Source organism: Salvelinus fontinalis, chromosome 16 (genome assembly GCF_029448725.1).
Source record: "Salvelinus fontinalis isolate EN_2023a chromosome 16, ASM2944872v1, whole genome shotgun sequence".
Classification (NCBI taxonomy): Eukaryota; Metazoa; Chordata; class Actinopteri; order Salmoniformes; family Salmonidae; genus Salvelinus; species Salvelinus fontinalis.
The window spans coordinates 15,173,917-15,194,534 of NC_074680.1; the positions used below are offsets into that span (position 1 = coordinate 15,173,917).

The window sequence follows — 20,618 nt, forward strand, 5'->3', positions numbered from 1 at the left end:
CAACCCTAGTGTAAATACTAGAGTTGCTAAAAGCAACTAACAATCCACCCAAAACCACCTATTCCTTTAATTTAGTGTTAAATTAGCACAATATTTTTTGTGAACAAATGATACATTTTTGTGTTATATGCCGTCATAATAAGGTTGGTAGCACCATTGAAAATCTTGTTTCAATGTGGAAATCTGTTGCAGCTCAAGTCGACTCCAAATTCCGCAATGCAATGGGCTGGCTGGCTAGCAAACGTAGCTAAACACAACAATACCAAAGACAATATCAGCATGTAACGTAGCTAGTTAGCTGTAAAAATCGCCTAAACAAACTGCACTATTAATGTTGGAGTCTACAATCTCACCATGTTCAACCTGCTGATCGATGTCCCTCACAGAGTGCAGTCTAACATTCGCAACGGCGGATATACTTTTAAGTAGATGGGAAAAGTTGCCCATGCAACGTAAATGGGCCGCACGGTGCATTCTGGGCGATTCTGGGACAAGGACTGAATGGGAGTCTATTGGGCAATCGCTCAAAAACCTAACATTAGCACCAAATTCATAAACCAGAAGTTGAACATTACAAATCTTTTCCGAAATGGGAGATAAATAACTTGCATTCTGTAGTATCGTATAGCTTTGGAATCATGACATTACATACTTAATAGGCACATTTCTTGACATATACACTAAATTTGAAAAGGATTAGCTTAGCAAACGCGTGACGCAGGATGACAACGTGAACACGATTGGTCCGCGGTCTTGCTGGGTGGGGCGTTTATACGCTCCTTCATTCATTGGATTCTTATCTCCATTCTATAATATCTCTGGCAACAGCACCATGCAACACACCCTAGGCCCTCCGTTAAATGACACATTTCTCGAGGTAGGAATATCGCAAAATATGATCAATGGCTCATTTGAGAGAAGACATTCTCCCGAGGTATGACATCGGACAGTATTGAAGTCTGACATGTATGATATACGTTTTTGCGATCTAAAAGTCGTATTCATATTAACTTCCAGTGCAGTGAGAGCGGGTTTATCACGGTGCTACGTCATACCTGCCGGAGTTATGCCTGCTTGAACGCCAATAACTCAGAAACACATGAAAACATTAAATGATCCAGGGAATCGATAGAACATCACTCAGAGATGCACAAAAACAATATAACATTCAAAATGGGTGAACCTTTCCTTTAGACCTTTATACATTAGCTAGTGTAAAGCATAGCAGGCACATTTAACTAAACTATTCTTGGCGATACTTTAATTCTCTCGATTCGGGCAAAACGTGTATCTTATACATGTCGTGCCCAGTTGCAGGTGGTTCTCCAAAAAACATAGAATATTCAGAAATATATTAAATCCACGTTTGGCACCGAGTCAGTTCCCATGCCATTTTAGTTGCCAGAGATCCTGCATTTCCCAACATCTTTGCAGGAACTAGTCGCGGCCACGTGCAGAACTAAATGACAGCGCTTCACAGTGCGACCAAAACAACTATCTACACACATGCAAGAGGCATTTCTAACTCTACAAAACGTGGATTTGATACTTTTCTGAATATTATCTGGTTTTTGGAGAACCACCTGCAACTGGACACGGATATGTATAAGATATACCTTTCTCCTGAATTGAGAACGTATCGCCAAGAACAGGTTATTTGAAAGTTTGCCTGCTATGTTTTACACTAGTTAGTTAATGTAACGGGATGTGCGGAAGCGTACATATCACCGCTGTAACAATGTGTAGTTAGCTAACGGAACTAACATTACCAAATAATCAAACGTTAACTAATATTACGTGAAAATCATCGGGCAAATGTACTTTACGGCTAGGTATAGACAGTTAACGTTAGCTAGTAGCAAACTACCAACAAAAAAGAAAATGCAGCTAGCTAAGCTAACGACATTGTAACATACTTGAAACTCGGTGGGGGGGGGGTAGTTTCTGTAGTTTCATTCAGCAAACATTACGGTCACATCACCGGCGGCATACCATCACAGAAACCGAATCCTTCTAACGTTAGTGTTTCTAACCCTCTGACAGCTCACCAAAGTAAGTCGACACTGCTTGTGGTACGGCACTTTTTTCCGCTCTTGTATCCGGGTTTGTTGCGAACTGCAGTCGAAACCAATATCATCCTTTCTCTCTGAATTACAAAACGTTTATGCCTGGTCTGAAAACACCAAACGCTTCATTCGTAGAAAGTCCGTGTATAGACACGGTCATCGGTCCCACACCACTTCAACCGCAGCAGATAGCGCGAGGGATGTTTAGAAAAGATGCTCCATCCTGGCTCTCTGGCTAGTCGTCGCGCGCAGTACGAAAGATCGCCTCGTCCAGCTAGCTACAGACATCCCAAATCTGAAGATATTCCGATTATTCTGCCACGTACTCCTTCGCTTGCGCGATACACTATTCCCAGACAGGCTGCTGAAACATCGAGATCACACACTGTGTTTGCTATTGTTGGGAAAGTATTCCCACTGCTGCCACCCTCACGTCGCGCTGCTCATTGCAACAAGAAAACGTTACCACATACGTAGCACACAGCTCCTCCTCTTTTTTTTGGTCAGTGGATAGCTGTGCAACAGGAATTATGGGGAATGTAGCTAGTGAACCATTATATAATTGATTGCACATCTGGATAGAAAATGAAAACAAATGTCCAATGCTTGAATAATACAAAACAAATAGCATTAATGTCTTCAATAATAGAACAATATGATCAATAGATGATGAAAATTAGGCCCTGTTAGATCCTGGTAAGCAACACCAGTGTATATTTGGCCTTGTGTTTTAGGCTATTGATGAAGCCACCACCATGCTTGAAGATATGGAGAGTGGTACTCAGTGATATGTTGTGTTGGATTTGCCCCAAACATAACACTTTGTATTCAGGACATAAATGTAATTTATTTTTACTCTTGTGCATTATTGCAAACAGGATGCATGTTTTGTAAAATTTGTATTCTGTACAGGCTTCCTTTTTTTCACTTTCTCATTTAGGTTAGTGTTGTGGAGTAACTACCATGTTGTTGATTCATCCTCAGTTTTCTCCTATCACAGCCGTTAAACTCTGTAACTGTTGGCCTCATGGTGAAATCCCTGAGCGGTTTCCTCCCTCTCCGACAACTGAGTTCGGAAGAATGCCTGTATCTTTGTAGTGACTGGGTGTATTGATACCATCCAAAGTGTAATAACTTCACCATGCTCAAAGGGATATTCAATGTCTGTTTTTTAAAACATCCCTGGTCTTTGTGGTTGAATCTGTGTTTGAAATTCACGGCTCAACTAAGGAACCTTAGAGATAATTGTGTGTGTGGGGAACAGAAATGAGGTAATCATTCAAAAATCATGTTAAAGATTTACTGCACACAGAGTCCATGCAACTTATTATGTGACTTGTTTAGCAAATTTTTATTCCTGAACTTATTTAGGCTTGCCATAACAAAGGGGTTGGATACTTATTGACTCAAGACATTTCAGCTTTTCATTTTTTTATTAATTTGTAAACATTTCCAAAAACATAATTCCACTTTCACATTATGGGGTGTTGTGTGTGTGGGCCAGTGACACAACATCTCAATTTAATCAAGTTTAAATTCAGGTTGTAACACAACAAAATGTGGAAAAAGTCCGGGGGTGTGAATACTTTCTGAAGGCACTGTATATGCCATTTAGCAAATGCTTTTATCCAAAGCGACTTACAGTCATCCATGGATACATTTTACAAATGGGTGGTCCTGGGAATTGAATCCACTGCCCTGGTGTTACAAGCGCAATGCTATACCAACTGAGCTATCTTAAGTCTATGATATGCATACAGAGTGAGACATGTCCCCTAATGCTAGCCTCGTCACGTGATGATGCAAGATCCTGAGGTCCTGCTTTGGTCACGGGGATGTCATTTTCCTGGGATCTTCACTCGCTATTGACCAGAAGTGGGACCAAGTCATTGTTTTACAAGTCACAAGTAAGTCTCAAGTCTTAGCACTCAAGTCCCAAGTCAAGACAGGCAAGTCCGAGTCAAGTCTCAAGTCCTAAACTTTGAGTTTCGAGTCCTAAACAAGTCATAATGTGCTCTTCACCACAATTTGCAAATAAATTCATTAAAAAATCCTACAATGTGATTTTCTGGATTTTTTTTTCTCATTTTGTCTGTCATAGTTGAAGTGTACCTATGATGAAAATGACAGGCCTCTCATCTTTTTAAGTGGGAGAACTTGCACAATTGGTGGCTGACTAAATACTTTTTTGCCCCACTGTAAATAAGTGCATGTGACATATCACAAACAGTTTCTCTTTTAAAAAATATATGTATGATTGTAAAGACATGGTTGTCTTTCTGATACAATGTATCACGTTCCCTAGATACCTTTTTTAAGGCTTGAAAATTATGCAATTTATGCAATGAAATCAAAGTTTCATAAATACATTTCATAAATAAGGTGCATCGGCAGCCTACATGGAGCCAATATCTGAGACTGCATTGGGCCCAGGCCCACATCGTGCCAATATGGACATCTTCTCAGGAAAGATTCTTACAAGAGGATGGTCGGTGACACAACCAAGTCCATTCAGTATCAGAGTTGTGAAACATAATCAATATCGGAGGATGTGATGATAGAATGATCATTGCATGAACTGGGGCTCAGACACACATTAGGTCAACTAAATATACAAAGAATCCCCATTTCATAGACTGACTTTCCCTACAAGCTATTCAACAGCCACACACACACATGCAAATGTTCGCACACACACAGACACGTTGTGTTTTGTTGAAAGTGTCAGACACTCCCTTTACCCAACACTCATTCACCCGTCTCCAGTATTGGTAAGAGGTGGGAGGGAGCCCGCCAGACCAGCAGCAGCTCTGCCACCACTTCTAGCCTGGCTGTCAGAGCTATGACTAAGCCACTCAGAAGCAGTGTGTGGGAGGCCTGCTGCTGTGGTGGGCCCTGAGTGAAAGAAAAAAGCTCAAATAAAATACATTTATAGAACAACTACCCCATGTTCTGACATCTTTGTACCATGCTCTACATTCTGAACTAAGGTATCCTAAATGGGGCTTTGAATCATAGTGTTTCATTCAAATACGACCATCTGCTCACTATCAATCAACACAGACTGCCAAAGGACAGGTAGTTAGAGAATTGCAAGGAAGGAAGTTTGAGGTACACAAAGTACCTCACAGGCACTACTATACAACAAATATACCATGGGTGCGTCTCTGCTTCTCGAGTTTCGCTCGCAGAAGAATCCTTATAATAATCCCCTTTGAAATCAAACCTAAAATGAGACGAAGATGTCTCATAAGACTGTCTTGCCATCCGTGTCAGTCTAAAGACAGGAAGTGGAAGGCTGTTATTAAGGCAGTTTAAAGTAGATTTTATCTGTCAGGAAGACAGAAGATCATCAACCATCATCCAGAGGGCAAATTCTGAAAAAGATCTAGGTGCTTTATTTGAGCAACAAAGCTTGAAAAACAGATTTTCTCTGTTCAATTCGGACTTGTCTGCACGGTAAACTGGAGTGAATACATACAATATGTAGTAAGGGGGTGCTATCAGATTGAACAACTCCAAAGTACAGGCTGTTTTCCTTACCTGACCCCTACACGTATCAGTGATGTTGTCCATAAGCAATGATGGAGGTGAAGTCAGGAGCCTTGTCCTCAGTCACAATATTCCTGAGTTAGAGGAGGCATACTGGATATACGGAGAACGTGGCCTGGAACACGTAGAGCAGTCCTACCTGTATAACCCTTACCTTCATTTCATCCCATTTCTCATGGTTGTGATTGTGGTTGGGGAGTGTAGGTCATTGAAATGATGAGGTTAGGCCAGTTTGCAGTGTTGCTTTACAGGTGGGCTTCAGAAGAACAGCAGTGATTGTAATATTTCTCTCTTTGTGTTTTTAATTTGAGAAACACTAATAGTAAGTTGTTTTTTGTTTTATTATCCTAAGATTGTCTGAACACAATGCAACTCTCCCGGTGCTTCACAATAGTCAGTGTACATTTTATTCATAACATGTGGAACACAGAGTATAAATAGATTTATAATTAATCAAAGGTAGTCATTGAGTAAGAAGAAAAAAAGGGTTGTCAGACCTTGTTTGTGTTGTGGGTTCTTTTCTGAGTTTTATTTTTGAACTACATTGGCTTAAAAATATGTCAATTTACATGAATGAAGGACATAAAAGAAAATAAATATGTTCACAAGTCTTCTGTAACCTCAGCTAGTTATCCCTGACCCTGGCATTTCCACATTTCATTACCAAATATTGTTTTGATCAGCTTGAAGCTATATTACAATGCGTAGTACAGGAACTTTATACATACAGAGACCTATACAACCTCTGTTCAAATATTTGACCCCAATAACAAAATATGTATAACGACAATAACACATCTTACCAATAACAAAAGTAGTTGTTGTAATAGTCAGAAACTTCCATCACTTTGTAATAACATTATTTTTGATAGTGAATGTAGAGAATCAACCAAAACTGAAACAAAGAGTGAAGTAGTGTCCAATGTACATAAGTCTATATATATATACATTGGTTAAAAAGGAAATCAAACAAATGCAAGTGCTTAAGATACTGTTCCTTTGTGAAAATGGACTCCCGGATGTAGTAGTAATGATTGACAACGATGAAGCAAGTCAAACGTTTGACAGTTAAAATTAGGACAATATTTTAAATGTTTTTGATTGGCTGATGCAACACTGCCTACCCATGGTCAAAATCACATATTGCAAGTGTTTAAAAAAAGATTCACATCTTTTAGTTGCCCTCAACAGACATCTTGCACTAGTTCTATTGCACAATTTCTCCAGCGATGCATTTACATGTTTGTGTAAAATCAATGTTCCTTTTTTGTGTGGCAAGAAAAGTTCTATGTGCAATATCTCTCACAATTGAAATTAATCTGTGCTTCGTTAACAAAACAAACCATATATGATACATACAGATTTAAACATTTATAAAATTCCAAAACATTTAAAAGAGAAAAATTAAATGAAAGAATCCTCTCCGAAATCTGGCACCAGCTTTGGTTAAACAAAACAAAAGTACAAACAAAAGTCTTCAAACAATATACAACATTTAAACAACAGCAGGTATTAAATATTTGTATTAAAATCATCTTTCAAATCCCAAAACCAAAGTGTTAATTGGGGCAGAGGAGCTAAATATATATATATATTAAATTAACTAGAAGAACGTTTATATATATGTATATATATAAACTTTCTTCCATTTAATTTAAATAAAACTATAAAACCACAGAAAAAGGTTTTCATCTCATCGTCTCTCTGTCCATCTCTTGACTCCGGCCTGTCTATCCTCCTGTCATAATTTTTTAACAAACTGAAAGAGTACTTCACATACAATGCTGGCTACCCCCGGGTTGAGCACAGAGGAGATGGAGATGTCCAGGAGTCTGCCCTCGTACAAGACAAACTCTGGCCTGTTCTCCTCTACCTTGGCCATAGCCAGCAGAGCCTTTGCAGCCCGACACATCATGTTAACACTGGGGGGCTCCATGGGGGGGTGGTGGACCATGTGCAGCAGGCTGTGGGGGTTCTGCTGGTACTGGGCCATGCTCACCCCATCCTCCAGGAAGCCCATCAGGTTACCCACGCTGCTTTTCTGTACTGCGATGGCGCGTGCCGACGTGGAGTCCCCCTGTGCCAGGTTGGAGAGGGTGGCCACAGCCATCTCGCGGTAAACCTGGTTCTTACGCTGACCCACATAGCGCACCAGGGTGGCATACAGCTTCTCCTGGCGGCTGAACGGTGGCGTGGCCAGCAGCAGGTCCACGTTGTTGTCCTGGATGCTCAGCTTGCACAGGCACTCCAGCACCAGTCTCTGGGGGGTTAGGGGGGAGTGGGGGGCGGCCGAGGGGAAGGGGTCCTGGGCCTCGGCAGAGGGACACACCATCCAGTGGAGTAGGCCATCCAGGATGGGCAGGCAGATGGTCTCTGGGTAGAGGGAAAGGTCCAGCTGGCCAGAGATGTTAGCCAGGGTGACCAAGGTGTCCTCCCTGAGTATAGTGAGACAGTCCCACCACCACTCATCCTTACTGCAGGCCAGGCCCCGCTCCTGCACCTCCTCTCTCTGGTAGCTAGGGGACGTCCTCTTCCTCTCTGGGTGCTGGTGGTGGAGCAGCAGCAGTCTGCCCAGGATCAGCACCAGGCCTGGGTGATGGGACATGTCTGAGTCGTTCCCAGGGATGAAGGAGAGGCTGCGGAGGATGTTGGACACACAGAGGCAGCGCTTGGCCAGGGAGTCCTGCCAAGGAGAAGCTGTGGAGAGGGGAGCCTCGTTCAAACAGCGGGGCTCGTCCTCCAGCAAGGTGATGTGCATGTGGCCCCCGCCCTGGTGCAGCCTGAATGGGTAGGTGGGGGCAGAGTGGGTGGGGTGGCCCTCTGACAGAGCCTCGAGCCGGGCACACAGTATGTCATCGATGGTGGCGGTGATACGATTCCCCTTCTCCTCTGTCCTTGAGTCAGTCTCCTGCTCTTTATTCAGAATGGCACATTCGTCTCGCTCTCCCTCCGTCCTGTCAGGCTGCTCTCCCCTGCCCTCAAAGTGGGTCTGGATGTGGGCCGTGGAATCCCCCCCGCCTACCTGCCAGTGGAGCAGTCCGCTAGTGAACTCTGTCACGTGAGCCAGCTGCTCCGTCATGTCCTCAATCAGGTCCTCTTTGTGCAGGATTTTAATGGGAAACTTGTCGTACTTGCTGGCCTGTTGTGGCCTTGGCTCTGACTGATTAGGATAGTCTTCCTTACTTTCAGCTGTGGCTTTCTTACTCTCCGTGGGATTTTCTCCTTCCTCTTTCCCTTTTTCTTTCTCTCCTTCCTGTTCTTTCTCCCCCTCTTCCTTCTTTACCTTCACTTCGGCTTCAGATTCCTCCTTCATTCCCTCAGGGGCTGGTTCCGTTGCACTGGGGGGAGACATCAGTTCCACTGTCATTTTCTCTGTGATGTCAGCAGGTTTGTCCTCCCCATTTTCTACTTCCCCCTTCTCTACCTCCCCCCTCTCCACCTCCTGCTCAGGCTCAGGCTCTGGTTGGCTGGCCTCACAGTCCATCTCAGGTTCAGAGGTCAGCTCCTCCCCCTGGTTACAGGCTTCAGGCCCCAGGAGGGTCTTCTGGCCGATGGTCCCTATCTCATACTCCTCCAGGATGCCAAAGATCTCCATCACACAGTGTCTGAAGTACTCCACTATCAGCTCCAGGAAGCCAGGCAACTGCAGACACAACAAAATAACAAATGACATCAGGGCTTTGGTTTTAAAGTACTTTAGCGTCCCTTAATATTTACAGTGTAATCTGATAAAGATGTGTTGGTTTGTTTTGGGGTGGAGAACTGTCAAGCATTACTAAACGTAAATCATTTCAGACTGTCATCAAGGCTCAGTTCTGGATTGGTTGAGAACAACAATAAGAGAAGAGTAAAGAGTGTCTCCAGTTACCTGTGCGAGGGTGAAGGAGGCCACAGTGCTGTCGTCATACAGCAGGATGTTGACGGTGTCCAGGGCCCAGGTACTCTCACCCAGCAGACCTGACTTCAGAGACATCATCACTCGCCACGCCTCTGGGGTTCCTGTGGAGAGGACAGGGGTTAGAGGAGACAGGATTGTAATACCTGTCACAGATATCAAGATAATAACAGTGCTGGTTTGACAATGACAGCAAATAAAAGGACTTGGTAATCTCTTACCAGTGTCCTTTGAGGTCATTTTGCGGCGGGGCTTGAGAAGGGGCATGGTGGCCTCTACAGATCCTAGAGGGTAGTTGAGGTCTCTCCGCAGGTTAGGTGGGACCTGGCCTGGGTGCCCACTACCCTGCCCTGGCATGGGCATGCCCGGTTTGCATGGCATCTTCATGGAGCCCATATAGGCAGCTTTGTTGGGGGACATCCGTGCCTCCATGGAGCGCTGGAAGGAGCCGGGGCTGGGTGCTCGGGGCAGGTGGTTGGCCATGGAGGGGGAGGTCTGGTAGGCAGAGGGGGGCTGGCGAGAGGACATAGGGGTCATACCACCTGACATGTAGGAGGACTGGCGATGGCCTCCGTGCCCGAGCCACTGACCATCTTGGATGGGTCGGCCCTCCATATCCTCTCCTCTCCCCAAAGGACCGTATGGCGGTACCTGGGAGGGTGCCCCCTGTCTGTTAGAGTAGGGATAACCCATGTCTGTCCTGGAGGGCCACATGTTGGGCCCCTGGGGTCCTTCCACTCCGTTGTTGGAGGGTGGCCCCCCAGCCATCATCTGGGGACCCATGGGGTGCTGGGGGTGCTGCCCCTGGCCAGAGGCCTGCATGCGCTCTCGGCTGTAGGGGGAGGGGTAAGGGAACTGGCCCTGCATGGGCCTCCTCTCAGGACCAGAATAACCAGCACTGTACTGGTTGTACATGTCAGGCTGCTGGCTGCCGTACTGCATGGCGTACATCTCCCCCTCGTGCCTCTTGCCTGGGGGGCCGTACATCTCCCCCTCGTGCCTCTTGCCTGGGGTGCCGTACATGTCCCCATCGTGCCTCTTGCCTGGGGGGCCGTACATGTCCCCCTCGTGCCTCTTGCCTGGGGGGCCGTACATGTCCCCCTCGTGCCTCTTGCCTGGGGGGCCGTACATGTCCCCCTCATGCCTCTTGCCTGGGGGGCCGTACATGTCCCCATCGTGCCTCTTGCCTGGGGGGCCGTACATACCCTCCATGGGGCGCTTGTAGCCCTGTGGAGAAGCAGAAGATATCAAGGTGATGCTTTTATTCAATACTAAACCAATCATCAAATCAAATCAAGTTTATTTTATATAGCCCTTCGTACATCAGCTAATATCTCGAAGTGCTGTACAGAAACCCAGCCTAAAACCCCAAACAGCTAGTAATGCAGGTGTAGAAGCACGGCGGCTAGGAAAAACTCCCTAGAAAGGCCATCATTCAACTATACTCTGCTACACCTGCATCATGAGGCCAGATCAATGAGCTCCTTAGTGTTTGTCTCTCACCTGTTGTTGTGGGTACATCCCTGAGGGATGCATTCCATATGACATGCCAGGGTACTGCTGCCCGTAACCCTCATGTCTATAGGAAATAACAGAAGGAAGTGATCATTCAATTATAAAAAGAGAGGGAACTTCCCTCTGTAAGAAATATAATTTCTTCAGTTCCATTTTGAAGATGTGTTCCTCACCTAAGCTGGGAGGGGTATCTGTTGGGAGAGTATATGCTGCCCTCGCTGTTGGAAGGTCCCATGTTGCTCTGGCTCCCGGGGGTGCCCATGCTCCCCTCCATCCCTATCACATGGTCTGGTCTGAAAGACAGACAGACAAGCCGTCAGTTTGCATGAAAACATAAACCAGGCAACATTGGTTTCTAATCTATAGCTGATCAGTTCAGGTGTCTAGTGCCCCAATGCTTACCTCCTGTCGTAGCCTGGTCCGTATGGGTACTGGGAACGCTGGCCCATGCCTGATGGAGGCCTGCCATACATCTCCTGCATGCCACCGCTGGGCATCTGGCCTGGCATGTAGGAATCCCCTCCTGCCACTGTGGAGAGAGACCAGATGAACACAGTATGAATGGATAGAATGCTGGAAACAGTGGTGTTGCTCGGTGTAATGGTTTATCCACTAGGTGGCACTAGTCTCCTACTAATAATCCTCAGCACGATCAGGAGACCCCGCAATGTGCTGTGATGCTAACCAAGCTTTGTTATTCCCTCAGAACTTTTTTTCAGATGCCAGCTTTTAAACTCTAACCATCCTCTGGTCTCAAAGGTGAGAGACCAGATAATGAGTAGGTGAAAACAGGTGTTGCTCGGAAAGACGGGTGGAAATGTGGGGGGGAAAAACAAAGATGAAGTTGGGACAAGAGACACTCTAAGACAGGGGTGTCAAACTCATTCCACGGAGGGCCTAGTGTCTGCAGGTTTTTGGTTTTTCCTTTCAATAAAGCCCTAGACAACCAGGTGTGGGGAGTTCCTAACTAATTAGTGATGTTAATTCATCAATCAAGTATAAGGGAGGAGCGAAAACCCGCAGACACTCGGCCCCCCGTGGAATGAGTTTGACACCTGTGCTCTAAGACATCAGAGGGACTCATAAATGCCATAAAGGCAAATCTCATGTGAGAAACAGCCTTTATATTCCAGTCACTGACAACGCTCTGCATCTGCCATGTTTGTACAACTCATCAGCTTATTGCTGTGTACGGCATGGTGGTAAGTCTGTGCCAGTGCCTGGGTCAATGGTCTACTCACCTTTCCTCATGCCAGCGAAGGGGTCCTTCTCATACTGCATCCTCATCATCACGTCAGGGGGCATGTTGACCCCCTGCTGGTACGGTCCCCCAGGGCCCCCCGGGGGGAGGGAGTTACGCTTCTGGAAGACCGGGTCGCTCACCTCAGAGAACGGGTCCTGCACACTGACCACACTGTTCCTGGAGACAGAGGGACAGGAAGTAAAAAGTTAAGGACCTAGACAATTTCACATACGTACCGAGATACTGAAGTACAGTATGTATACTCACTTCACTCCCAACCTTCACTACAAATAGGGGTTAAGTTGCTAACATGATATGAAGCAGTGAGAGTGCCTGAATGATGGGTCATGGCATACCTGCTGGCTGGGATGGGGGTGACCTGGCCCTGGCCCTGGGGGGTTGAGGCTGGGGTGGGGGGTTTCAGGTCACCTGACATCTCTGCCATGGAGCTGCTGCCTGACGACTGGGGGGTCTGGGGGCCCTGCAGGGACCCTGAGTTAGCTGTTAGATAGAGAGCGAGAGGGAGAGAGAGATGGTTATAAATGAATAGGGAATCTCCTGTGGAGTGCATTGAAACAGTATTGAGTGAGTAGCACTTTCACACTGTCAGCCTATGGCAACCTGCCAAGCCTCAATAATTCTCATAGAGACCAGGCAGATTTAGAGAGAGGGCCGAGAAATGGGCGAGGGTGGAGGAAATGAAGAGGTTCTGAGGGAGTTCCGAGGCCAAAACCTCTCTAAAATTAAGTCGGTTCAGATGGCCTGGAAAGATGGCCTCTCCTGTTTCCCCCATGTTAACCTGTAGCAGGCGGGGTGGCCCACTGACAGAACGCCAGGCCACAGCCACAACGCAGCCATTGACAGGGGTGATATATGTGAGGCCAGGCAGGGGGGCCAGCTCCCCCAAATCCTCTTCGCCTATCAGAGGGCCCACTGGGGCCTATTTCACTAACAACCATAAACTCCCATCGTGGGCAGCAATAACACTAGCCTAGCCCCAGCGCCTTCCTTCCAAGAGTAGAGGGGGAACGCAGGGACTGCTACGAAGGGGCCGAGGAGAAGGAGAAGAAGAAGAAGGGGATGAGGAGGAGGAGGAAGAAGACAGGGAAACAGGAGGAAAGAATGGTGCGTAACTCGCCGCAGTCGCTGTGGAGCGCTTATTTGGCAGCTTTCTGAAGATTGTTTTTCATTTTTGGCAGGGTGATCTCGGTGAGGGGTTCATTAGGAGGGTACGCCTGGGGCCACAGCCGTAGTTAACATAGAAGGGGGGTGTCTGTAGGGGCGAGGCTCACCCACATGCAGGCTACACTGTACTGTATTGTGCACTCCCTACGGTATATCAGAGAGAGACTACCGTACCAGTGGCCCAACCATACTGCACTTCACTCCAAATAGGGGTTAAGTTGCTAACATGATATGAAGCTAGTATCATACCATATGATGCATAAATCATATGAAGCCATGGCTATGAATTTTTCAGTGCATGGGAATATGACATTTATTGAAGATCTGTAACAACACAAGAAACTATGTAATGCCATGCCACATTACACTTGAAAACCCTACAAAGCGATAGTAGTGAAAGGCGTACAAGTAGGAATGAAAACATGATGGCTAGTTTTAGTAGATAAGAGAGGCTGGTTCTGTGAATCCTAATGAGCGTTTAGTAAAACAGCTCCTCTGAAACAGGCCTCCGTGGCCTTTCTCTGCACTGCACGCCTCCAACAGGAATAAAGAATGGCTTTAAAAATTCATACTACTTCTGAATTATTCAACAATACCCCCTGCCTCCACATCAGATTAGAGAGAGAGAGGAAAGGAGGGGGAGTTCGACTGATGGTTGAGCCAAGGGCTTTGCTTGCAGTGGGGCTGGGAGAAAAGGAGCGAGGGATTGAGGGAGAAAGGGAGAGAGTGCATAGAAGGGGAGTGTCTTTGGGATTTTCTTCTTCCCAGAATATCCCCTCGGCTCCATAGACAGGGACCAAACACACACGTGGAGCAACTCAGAACGTAAACACTGGAACCAGGGGTTACTGGCGGGTAGCCCTTTCCTGCAGTCAACTGACCTAGTAGCCTTATGGGATGTTATTCTTAATTTCATAATTCATTTCATAAAAAATGGGTGTTCCTATGTCAAATGGTTTTGTTATATTTCAGTCTTCTGTGATATAAAAGTGTAATATTGGGGTACAAACTCAAAATTGAATACATCTCAACTCTATATCTGACATGGTACATGTGTCTTCTTTTTAAGCCCATAACCATGTGTGTGAGATGTATAGTTTTGTATCAAAGTAGATTTGTTTAAGACTACCAAGAAACACTATGTGTGACACTGATTTAGCCCACTGCAGGTAAAGGTTTTAACAGCATTCCCATCCCAGCTGGTAGACAGGAAGACAGAAAAACACTGGGAGGCAGGCAGAAAGACAGGCAGGGCAACACTGGGAGGGAGAGTGGGCGGGAGGGGACATTTACAAAGCGTGAACTCAAGTGCCCTCTACTCTACATTTAGAGGGAGAGATGTGTGTTAGTGTGTAGGTGTGTAGAGGTGGATGACATAAGACAGAAAGCGCTGGCTCATAGGCTTCGTGTGAGTGTGAATAGAGGTTGACTGGAGGTCAGCGTTGTTTATATCCATGACTCCAGCCTCATTAATCATTCTCAGGGGAAATCCCCTCCCCTCCTCCCATCTTGGCTGCTCAACAGCTCTCCCTACTCTGGAACATCATCACCTAGCTGTCAGGTATATATAGCGTGAGTCAGTGACGCAGCCAGCCAAGCAGGCACCAGGGAGCAGCAGAGTGGATGAGTGGATAGATAGAGGGATAGTGGGTGTCAAGAGACAGATAGACAGATATACAGATAAGGCAATATGAGGTCTCTCCTCTGTTAGAGCAAAGTATGGAGACTATTCTCTGTCCACTTCAACCAACATAATCATTGTACCTTCTAAACCGCTGTGAAATATATTTATCATAACCAAAATATTGTATTTTCAGCTGTTTTAGGTTAAAAAAAGCTGGGACCAAGAGACTGAAAAACAGCTTCTATCTCAAGGCAATCAGACTGTTAAATAGCCATCACTAGCCGGCTACCACCCGGTTACTCAACCCTGCACCTGAGAGGCTGCTGCCCTATGAACATAGACATGGAATCACTCATCACTTTAATAATGTTTACATACTTTTACTCATTTCACATGTACAGTTGAAGTCGGAAGTTCACATACACTTAGGTTGGAGTCAATAAAGCTCGTTTTCAACCACTTCACAAATGTCTTGTTAACAAACTATAGTTTTGGCAAGTCGGGTAGGACATCTACTTTGTGCATGACACAAATAATTTTCCCAACAATTGTTTACAGACAGATTATTTCACTTATAATTCACTGAAACACAATTCCAGTGGATCAGAAGTTTACATACACTAAGTTGACTATGCCTTTAAACAGCTTGGAAAATTCCAGAAAACAATGTCATGGCTTTAGAAGCTTCTGATAGGCTAATTGACATAATTTGAGTCAATTGGCGGTGTACCTGTGGATGTATTTCAAGGCCTACCTTCAAACTCAGTGCCTCTTTGCTTGATATCATGGGAAAATCAAAAGAAAATCAGCCAAGACCTCAGAAAAAAAATTGTGGACCTCCACAAGTCTGGTTCATCCTTGGGAGCATTTCCAAAAGCCTGAAGGTACCACGTTCATCTGTACAAACAATAGTACGCAAGTATAAACACCATAGAACCACGTAGCCGTCATACTGCTCAGGAAGGAGAAGCATTCTGTCTCCTAGAGATGAACGTACTTTGGTGCCAAAAAAGTGCAAATCAATCCCAGAACAACAGCAAAGGACCTTGTGAAGATGCTGGAGGAAACAGGTGCAAAAGTATCTATATCCACAGTAAAACGAGTCCTATATCAATATAACCTGAAAGGCCGCTCAGCAAGGAAGAAGCCACTGCTCCAAAACCGCCATAAAAAAGCCAGACTACGATTTGCAACTGCACATGGGGCCAATGATCATATTTTGGAGAATGTCCCCTTATCTGACGAAACAAAAATGGAACTGTTTGGCCATAATGACCATCGTTGTGTTTGGAGGGAAAAGGGAGACCGTGACGCATGGGGGTGACGCATGGGGGTGGCAGCATCATGTTGTGGGGGTGCTTTGCTGCAGGAGGGACTGGTGCACTTAGCAAAATAGATGGCATCATGAGGTAGGAAAATTATATGGATATATTGAAGCAACATCTCAAGGCATCAGTCAGGAAGTTAAAGCTTGGTCGCAAATGGGTCTTCCAAATGGACAATGATCCCAAGCATACTTCCAAAGTTGTGGCAAAATGGCCTAAGGACAACAAAGTCAAGGTATTGGAGTGGCCATCACAAAGCCCTGACCTCAATCCTATAGAAAATGTGTGGGCAGAACTGAAAAAGCATGTGCGAGCAAGGAGGCCTATAAACCTGACTCAGTTACTCCAGCTCTGTCCGGAGGAATGGGACAAAATTCACCCAACTTATTGTTGGAAGCTTGTGGAAGGCTACCCAAAACATTTGACCCAAGTTAAACAATTTAAATGCAATGCTACCAAATACTAATTGAGTGTAAGTAAACTTCTGACCCACTGGGAATGTGATGAAATAAATAAAGCTGAAATAAATCATTCTCTCTACTATTATTCTGACATTTCACATTCTTAAAATAAGTGGTGATCCTAACTGACCTAAAACAGGGAATTTTTACTCGCATTAAATGTCAGGAGTTGTGAAAAACTGAGTTTAAATGTATTTGGCTAAGGTGTATGTAAACTTCCGACTTCAACTGTATAAACTGTATTCTACTGTGTTTTAGTCAATGCCACTCAGACATTGCTCGCCCTAATATTTATACATTTCTTAATTCCATTATTTTACTTTTAGATGTGTGTATTGTTGTGAATTGTTAGATATTACTGCACTGTAGGAGCTAGGAACACAAGCATTTCGCTACACCCGCAATAACATCTGCTAAATATGTGTATGTGACCAATAAAACGTGATCATATCCATATCCATAATAATCTCATCATGTAGACTAGTCTACCCGCACTGTATCTGCTAGCTGCTGGCTAAAGCACACGTACCAAGACCAGAGGCGGCACATGTGCCATTTAACACAACAGTTTGTGACAGAAATATCAGTAGAGTTCAAAATACAATAGAAACGCAATGAACTTCAGATTTTTATGCAGTACATGAAAACTTAAGCGAAAAAGTACATTTTGTGCGCTCTACTTCATCTCGCACAGCCTTTTAACCACAACAAGTAATTTAGAAGATAACACATCTCAGGTGGGAAAATGCGATTATTGTTTTTCTGCAGATTTTTGAATATTCGCATGAACATCTGTCAACAATAGGATGGAAACCAACTAGCTTCAGACGTACATACATTTCATTTTTTTTGGGGCATCTGTCCTTTACTTTACTATTTATATTTTTGACAACTTTTACTTCACTACATTCCTAAAGGAGATAATGTACTTTTTACACCTTACATTTTCCCTGAAACACAAAAGTACTCGTTACATTTTGAATGCTTAGCAGGACAGGAAAATGTGTCTAATTCACGCACATATCAAGAGAACATCCATGGTCATCCCTACTGCCTCCGATCTGTCAGACTCACTAAACAAATGCTTCGTTTGTAAATTATGTCTGAGTGTTGAACTGTGACCCTGGCTATCCGTAAATTTAAAAAACAAGAAAATTGTGTCATCTGGTTTGGTTAATATAAGACATTTTAAATTATTTCTACTTTTACTTTTGATACTTAAGTACATTTAAAAACAAATAGTTTTAGACTTTTACTCAAGTATTATTTTACTGGGTGACTTTTACTCAGTCATTTTCTTTTAAGGTGTCTTTACTTTTACTCAAGTATGAAAATGAGGTACTTTTTCCATCACTGCAACAAACATACTTGTTCAGACCAACATGTATCCCACCGTACCTATCTTGTTTGTCTAATAATAAAAAATAATAAAAAAATGTCATCCTTTGGATATTTCTAGTGCTTGTAATACTTTCTGTAATAGTTTCTGTAATACTTTATGCCATATGGCTTTAAATTGTGCTATTTTGTTTCTCTCTGAAGCCCTAATTTTTAAAATATTTTAATAATAATACATTGTCTTTACGATGGGGGATCAATTCATTTCCAGTTTTTAAGTTAATGTTTTTTTTAAACGAGTCCAACCCATTGGTATCTCACCACTTTTGGACGTTAATCGCACTCCCAGAATGCATTCATTAGTGAATCATTGTTCGTTTTACACTTACAACATGGCTCTGTCGTTGTGCTGTAGAATTTGTGAATTTTGTGTTGTGTAATAAATTCAGTACATTAATTTATACTGGATTAAGTTAACTTTAATTAACTGTAATGTTGTTAGTTATGTTCCAACGCTTCATCTTGTGACAATATCAGTTATCTTTAAGTCTTGGTTTCAATAGTTTATATTTTTTTCTAAGAGATTGTCAGTTGGATAGGATCTCTGCAAGGTATTGTACATATTACCTATCATATGCGTATCCTTTTCTGACTCAAATAGGATCCCCTCAACATTGCTCTGATGTCGAAAAGATTTCAGATTCGAAATTGTGTGATATAAAACTGATAAATATTTTATTCAATTTCAGTGTATGTTCTATTTCCATTAAATATGCTGAGCAAAAATATAAACGTAACACTTAAAGTTTTGGTACCATGTTTTATGAACTGAAATGAAAGATCCTAGAAATCATTCATATGCACAAAAAACATATTTCTATCAAATGTTTTGCACAAATGTTAGTGAGCATTTCTCCTTTGCCAAGATAATCCATCCACTTGACAGGTGTGGCATATCAAGAAGCTGATTAAAGAACATGATCATATCATAGGTGCACCTTGTGCTGGGCACAATAAAAGGCCACTCTAAAATGTGTAGTTTTGGTACACAACGCAATGCCACAGATGTCTCAAGTTTTGAGGGAGCGTGCAATTGGCATGCTGACTGCAAGAATGTCCAGCAGAGCTGTTGCCAGATAATTGAATGTTCTTTTCTCTACCATAAGCCGCATCCAACATCGTTTTAGAGAATTTGGTAGTACGTCCAACCGGCCTCACAACCGCACACCACGTGTAACCACACCAGCCCAGGACCTACACATCCGGCTTCTTCATCTGCAGGATTGTCTGAGACCAGCCACCCAGACAGCTAAGGAAACGTTGGGTTTGCACAACTGAACAATTTCTGCACAAAATGTAAGAAACCGTCTCAGAGAAGCTCATCTGCGTGCTCGTCGTCCTCACCAGGGTCTTGACCTGACTGCAGTTACGCGTCATAACCGACTTCAGTGGGAAAATGCTCACTTTCGATGGCCACTGGCACGCTGGAGAAATGTGCCCTTCACGGATGAATCCCGGTTTCAACAGTACCAGGCAGATGGCAGACAGGGTGTATGGCGTTGTGTGGGCGAACGGTTTACTGATGTCAATGTTGTGAACATCATGGTGGCGGTGGGGTTATGGTATGGGCAGGCATAAGCTATGGACAACAAACACAATTGCATTTTATTGATGGCAATTTGAATGCACAGAGATACCGTGACGAGATCCTGAAGCCCATTGTCGTGCCATTTCATTTTGCACAGCCCCATGTCGCAAGGATCTGTACAAAATTCCAGGAAGCTGAAAATATCCCAGTTCTTCTATGGTCTGCATACTCACCAGACATGTCACCCATTGAGCATGTTTGGGATGCTCCGTATCGACGTGTATGACAGCGTGTTCCAGTTCCCACCAATATCCAGCAATTTCACACAGCCATTGAAAAGGAGTAGGACAACATTCCACAGGCCACAATCAACAGCCTGATCAACTCGCAGCAGGGTTCCAACATGTAGTGGAAAGCATTCCCAGAAGAGTGGAGGCTGTTATAACAGTAACGGGGGGACCAACTCCATATTAATGCCCATGATTTTGGAATGAGATGTTCGACGAGCGGGTTTCCACATACTTTTGGTCATGTAGTGTATCTGTAACCAACAGATGCATATCTGTATTCCCAGTCATGTGAAATCCATAGATTAGGGCCTAATTTATGTATTTCAAACCTTATATGATCTGTAACTCAGTAAAATCTTAGAAATTGTTTCATGTTGTGTTTCCATTTTGGTTCAGTGTAGACGCACTGACCTGGCTCAAAATGAAGGTAAATATTCATATCAGAAGGTTATGTCTCCATCAAGTGGCTAAGAGGCTGGGATGCAAACATATGCAAGAGTAGGTGTGTGTCTGTGTAGCACATGGGGATGTGTGAA

General features: G+C 44.1%; 2 protein-coding genes across 12 annotated transcripts in view; both read right to left on the reverse strand.

The window, feature by feature from the left end:
• Window positions 1–2,517, reverse strand: part of LOC129812693 (palmitoyltransferase ZDHHC14-like) — a 101,490-nt gene extending 98,973 nt beyond the window's left edge. Inside the window, exon 1 of one of the 7 annotated variants that reach the window (XM_055864481.1) lies at window positions 2,049–2,517. In XM_055864481.1, the coding sequence (XP_055720456.1) occupies window positions 2,049–2,137 (89 nt within the window). In that variant the 5' untranslated portion in view covers window positions 2,138–2,517. Of the gene's footprint in view, window positions 1–353; window positions 489–1,916; window positions 2,026–2,048 lie in introns of those variants that run through there. The other 6 variants (XM_055864478.1, XM_055864479.1, XM_055864477.1 and 3 more) reach the window with 6 other exon arrangements.
• Window positions 2,518–5,999: 3,482 nt separating this feature from the next.
• LOC129812696 (AT-rich interactive domain-containing protein 1B-like) overlaps window positions 6,000–20,618 on the reverse strand; it is a 198,970-nt gene continuing 184,351 nt past the window's right edge. For all 5 annotated transcript variants that reach the window (XM_055864489.1, XM_055864488.1, XM_055864490.1 and 2 more), the window contains 8 exons: window positions 12,628–12,772; window positions 12,270–12,448; window positions 11,431–11,557; window positions 11,202–11,321; window positions 11,017–11,092; window positions 9,735–10,740; window positions 9,487–9,617; window positions 6,000–9,261 (listed from right to left, as the gene is read on the reverse strand). In XM_055864489.1, the coding sequence (XP_055720464.1) occupies window positions 7,360–9,261; window positions 9,487–9,617; window positions 9,735–10,740; window positions 11,017–11,092; window positions 11,202–11,321; window positions 11,431–11,557; window positions 12,270–12,448; window positions 12,628–12,772 (3,686 nt within the window). In that variant the 3' untranslated portion in view covers window positions 6,000–7,359. The remainder of the gene's footprint in view (window positions 9,262–9,486; window positions 9,618–9,734; window positions 10,741–11,016; window positions 11,093–11,201; window positions 11,322–11,430; window positions 11,558–12,269; window positions 12,449–12,627; window positions 12,773–20,618) is intronic.